At 46.6% G+C, this 4,915-nt stretch overlaps 1 protein-coding gene across 1 annotated transcript in view; it reads right to left on the bottom strand.

Moving 5' to 3' along the window:
* Positions 1-1,640: 1,640 nt before the first annotated feature.
* Positions 1,641-4,915, bottom strand: part of CASC4 (cancer susceptibility candidate 4) — a 74,807-nt gene continuing 71,532 nt past the window's right edge. The window contains exon 10 of the mRNA XM_009881160.1: positions 1,641-2,254. Within this exon, the coding sequence (XP_009879462.1) occupies positions 2,181-2,254 (74 nt within the window). The 3' untranslated portion in view covers positions 1,641-2,180. The remainder of the gene's footprint in view (positions 2,255-4,915) is intronic.

The following is a 4,915-nucleotide window of genomic DNA, read 5'->3' as shown; positions in this document are numbered from 1 at the left end:
GTGGTTCCCAGTGACAGGACGAGGGGCAACGGGCACAAGTTGGAACATTGGAAGTTCCATTCAAATACACGGAAACACTTCTTCACGGTTGGGGTGACAGAGCAGTGGCACAGGCTGCCCGGGGGGGTGGGGGAGTCCCTTCTCTGGAGGTTTTCAAGACCCGATGGATGCGGTCCTGAGCGCTGTGCTCCGGGCAGTCCTGCTTTGGCAGGGGAGTGGGACTGGGTGGTCTCTAGAGGTCCCTCCCAACTCTGGAGATTCCGTGTTGCCGTGCACATTCCCCCGGAGCACACAGATACCAGCACTGAAGCAGCCTTTTCGCTGGGGAACACGTGGGGCACTGGGGCTGGTGCGGGTGACAAAACCCAGCGGTTAAGGCAGCCACTGAGCTGCTCCTCTGGGTGACCACCTCCAGAGCAGCCCCATGGAACAGCTGTAACCACTGCTGCGATGTCAGAGTACCTCGATTGCTGTGAAGCCCCAAGTTAATCCAATTTTTAAAAGTAAAAAAAAAAAAAAAGCCAGAAGCCTCATTACTTTAAACAACTTAATTTATTAGAACCCATAAACATTGCTTTCATTAGAAGAATCAAGTTAACACCTAATTCAGGGTGAAATTACATTTTAAGACAAACAAAAACTTGTGGCGCTTAAATACAGTATTTACTGAAGCCTGCTAGGCTTAGAATCCTGATGCAAGTTTGTACTTACGGTGTGGTATTAGTACGGTATCTAATTCTGAGCGGGTTCAGCATTTTATTCTCAGCTGAAGTACATCAACCACGCACAGGGCTGTTCCCCCGTCTGCCTCCCAGAAGTATGGAATGAAGAGCTCAAGCCTTAAACAAAACCACCCTTGAGGTACATTGCCAGCATCTGAACTTTTTATTTCTTCCGTATTTAAGACTGATTAGTAGAAGATCCCTGTAGCCAAAAAAATGCAAATTGTACATCCGTTGAAATTACTGAAAAGGTTCACAGAAGTGGCATCGAGCGAACCTTAACTGTTACTTCAAATGGGAACCTGAGTACAGAGGTTAAGTACAATCACCCATGTCACGGGCTCTATCGTCTCTGGTCACAGTAGCCCTTTCGGAGAAGCAGGTTGGGTTAATAACCTTCATTTCCACTACTGCAGATCAACAGAATCGTTGCCATAAAATTCAGAAAGTGCTTAAACACAGAATACAAAAAGTGTCAAACTTACAAACCTTCCCATATAGAAAATCAAAACATGGAACATGGCAGATGTTGAGAGATCTGTATCAAAGTCTTAAACCGTGAATTAACTGAGTGACTGCAACGCGGGATGGGTGCTGCAGACAGGAAAGCGGCGTCTCTACCGAGGGGAGGGTCGGTCCTTCCGCTGAGGTTCCGACAGAGCTGTCGGGGGCTCGTCCGTTCCTCACTAACACGCTTGCTCTCTTTAACACACACGCAACATTTCCTACAAACTCTGCTGAATTATTTATATTGCCTTTTAAGAGAAGCTATTAGTTACACAACTTTTTCAGGATGTATCAAATTATTAAAATTCTAATACCAGCGACTGCCAGCTCGAGCTACGCGATTTGGTCATCGTACACGAGAATTAAAATGGTTCTTGCTTCCGAGGACCGTCTCAGCCTTTCCCCAGGTACAGTAAGGAAGGAGCAATTTTTTAAACATTCAGTTTTCATTCTCCACTGAGAGCTCGCCCGCGAAATACCAAACCACAGCACTCACGAGAGAAGCAGGAGTAGTTTTGCTCGTGCGGGTATTACTGTAGAAAAGGAGTCCTTTGGCTGTACATCGTTTCCACAGTGTATTTGTTACATGAGATACAAACTGTACAAGTTCTCCAGTTTACAAAGTTTTCTAAATTGCAGAAACAATTCAGTCCCTATTTATAATACCGGTTTTAGATGTAAAGATTATTACAGATAAGGTACAGCCTAAGTGATTGGCTCAATGTAACAACAAAAATGTAGTTTTAATACAATTTGCAATAGTACAACTATGTACACATGTACAGAACTGTTTCCTTCTGTTACTTTGCTGACTTTGCGTATATTCATCACTTCTAATTATCAGCTTCCTTTAAAGTAAGAAACACCGAAGTAAAAATGGTTCAGTTTTGCAGCACTTCAAGTTCCTCAGTTGAGCGCTCCTCGCGGCCCCGTTTCCTGCCAGTTCCGGCCCTAAAGCACCCCGTCGCTGAAGCGTGGCTTGCCGTAATCAACGAGGTCATTTTGGAGATCTCTTTCTTCATCATCTGCAATTGAAATGTTCAGATCAAATCTGATGTGAGACTACTGAGAAAAATATTTAAACCTTTCCCAGAACATGCTGCTCGTGCACAGCCACACCGAACCGGCCCGGGCTGCTTACGGGGGTGAAGGCACCGGGGAAGGCGCACGCGGACCTGCGATTATGAGTCCGGCTGTCAGCACTCGGGGAGCTGCCGCTCCTGAGGAACTGGGACTTCACACTATTTAATATCTTTGGCTCTATTGCAACTGCGTTTCAGAGATTTACTGACGGAAGAGACTGCAGAACTAGTTTAACTTACTGCTGTCGCTTGAGAATGTTCCTTTAAAGGTTTCAAACTCTCTCCCTAAAATCCAACTACAAAGTCAACTTCTTTGGAAAGTTACACTGCCATTTTTTAACCCACTCTAGAGTTAATACATTGTAAGATTTTACAAGAAGCTGAGTGCCTCAGGGGTGGAGCACAGAGAAGTCAGTACGACCCTCTCCAGACTATGGCAACACCACCTACTTCTCGGACTGGGAAGGTGAGACCTTCCACACAGATGTGGGACGACACATTTTCAGAGAATCACAGAATGGTTTGGGTTGGAAGGGACCTTGAAGACCACCCAGTGCCACCCCTGCCCTGGGCAGGGCCACCTCCCCCCAGCCCAGGTTGCTCCAAGCCCCGTCCAACCTGGCCTTGACCACCTCCAGGGATGGGGCAGCCACAGCTTCTCGGGGCACTGTTTCAGTGATGGGATTCTTACTAATGCTGGAGTTGCAGTCAACATTTTTACACACTGCTATCTTGTATCTCAGACTGGAGGGTAAAATTTGAAGAGAGACTTTTAAAAACGTAAAAGGCAGCTCTCAGCCTTTTCCACCCTCTTATCAATGGAAATCAACAGTCTCTCAACACCACTGAAGAATCAACAATCCATTTTTCACTGCTGCTCTTCACAACGGAAGCAAACCCATCTAGCCGGGCTCCTGCGTGACAAGCACTCAGCCCGGCAGTCGCATCTGCTCTTGGATGGCAGGATAGCCACGCGCCCGTCCAGGGAACGCCCAGCGGGAGCCGAGAGCAGGGCAGGGGGCATCCACTGCAAGCGGCCACCCGATGCGCCTCATCCTTCGGGTCACCTTTGTAGTGGATCTACAGCTTTGTCCTTGACGGGAGGAATGAAGAGGTTTCATCTCATCTTTCAGATCCAGAATGACTGTCTCTCTCCACCACTCTACTCTGTCCTACTGCTTGACTTCTACTCCTTGAGTTCTGGGTTTTGAGCCTCATGAAAAATTGTAAAATTAAAAAAAACCCCAAACTCACACATCCTCAGTATAACCATTTAGCGTAGCACGTGCAAAACAATCCATCAAGAAAACACACATTCAGTAAGTTTTTTTTCAAGTGATGTTTTAAAATATATTATAATATTCTGCATTCTACCTGCCATAATTCAGGTCTCTCCTGTGTGGGTCCCCCTTCTCTCTAGTGAAAAAGCCCTAAAACTTCAGTTTGTTTCAATTCATAAGCTTTTCCTGTGTTTCCAAGCCGTGTTCCTTGATGCTCCTTCACAGGAATGGAAAGCAAAGTTCAAGTTGACTAAGTCTCCTCCTAGACGTGAAGCTGTCTGGGGCTCTTCCACGCTTTCCCCACAACTGTTCCTCAGCCGGCGAGCGAGGGGGTGTCCGCCCGCCGGTCCCCTCCTCCCCACAAAGGCTGTTTGTCTACAGAGGAGCCGCACTTCTGTTCGCTGAGGAACCGCCAATGCAGCGTGTGGGTATCGCTTGATTTATGTAATCCCCCACCATCCAGCCACCACAAAAACATATTTACTGCAGTAGAAGCCAACAACTTTTAAATACCACCTTGCATTTCAAGCAGGTGGACTGAAAGACGGAATGCCAGATTGGGTACTGACATCCACATGAGCGCATCGCCCAGATCTGTGTATTTTCCTCTGATAATTTCAGTCTAAGGCCCACACACTTCTAGGGGCAACAGAAAAACACGTTTAATTGAACTGCTTTGTTTGCACATGCCACATGCTTTGTTCTAGCCTGATGCAAACCCATGTGATGTTTTCCTAATAGTTTTTAGGCAGAAATTCATTTTTTTTCCCCTCCCTAAACAATTATAACCCCCCTCCCTCCAAACCCCCACAGTTGTACCCTCTCCTACCCTGCACACAAAGGCGTGTAAAGACTAAAGCAGACACTTTTTCTAAAATGCTGCTTCTGGAAGCAGCGCTTGCTGTGCTGTAGGACTTGGATCTCGAATCAAGTCAACAAGTTATTAGTAGACAACATAACAAAGGGCTTAGAAAATTCAGTTTGAGGTAGTAACATACGCTGCTGCGACTATTCTTCATTGCCTGGCTCCCAGAAGCCACTCGAATCTTTCCTGCCAGCTATGAAATCCATTCTGTCTACACAGAGCTAGAGAGGGGTTGATCAGAAAAAGGATCTTCCCCAAGCCCAAACTCAAAGCCACCAGAGCAGCGAAGGGACAGGTACCACCGCCAACCGGGAAACAGTTTTATGAGGCCGCTCATAAAACACAGTTACAGCTTTTATTTTTTCCAATACCCCCTGCACAGCAAGAGACATAAGCACAACCTCTGTGCGCTTTAACTTTTCCACCACTTACTGCTGCATCGTACCCACCCTTCCGCAG

Source organism: Charadrius vociferus, unplaced genomic scaffold (genome assembly GCF_000708025.1).
Source record: "Charadrius vociferus isolate BGI_N301 unplaced genomic scaffold, ASM70802v2 scaffold623, whole genome shotgun sequence".
NCBI lineage: Eukaryota > Metazoa > Chordata > Aves > Charadriiformes > Charadriidae > Charadrius > Charadrius vociferus.
The sequence above is the reverse complement of the archived record's forward strand: the minus strand, read 5'-3'. Positions and strand labels throughout refer to the sequence as shown.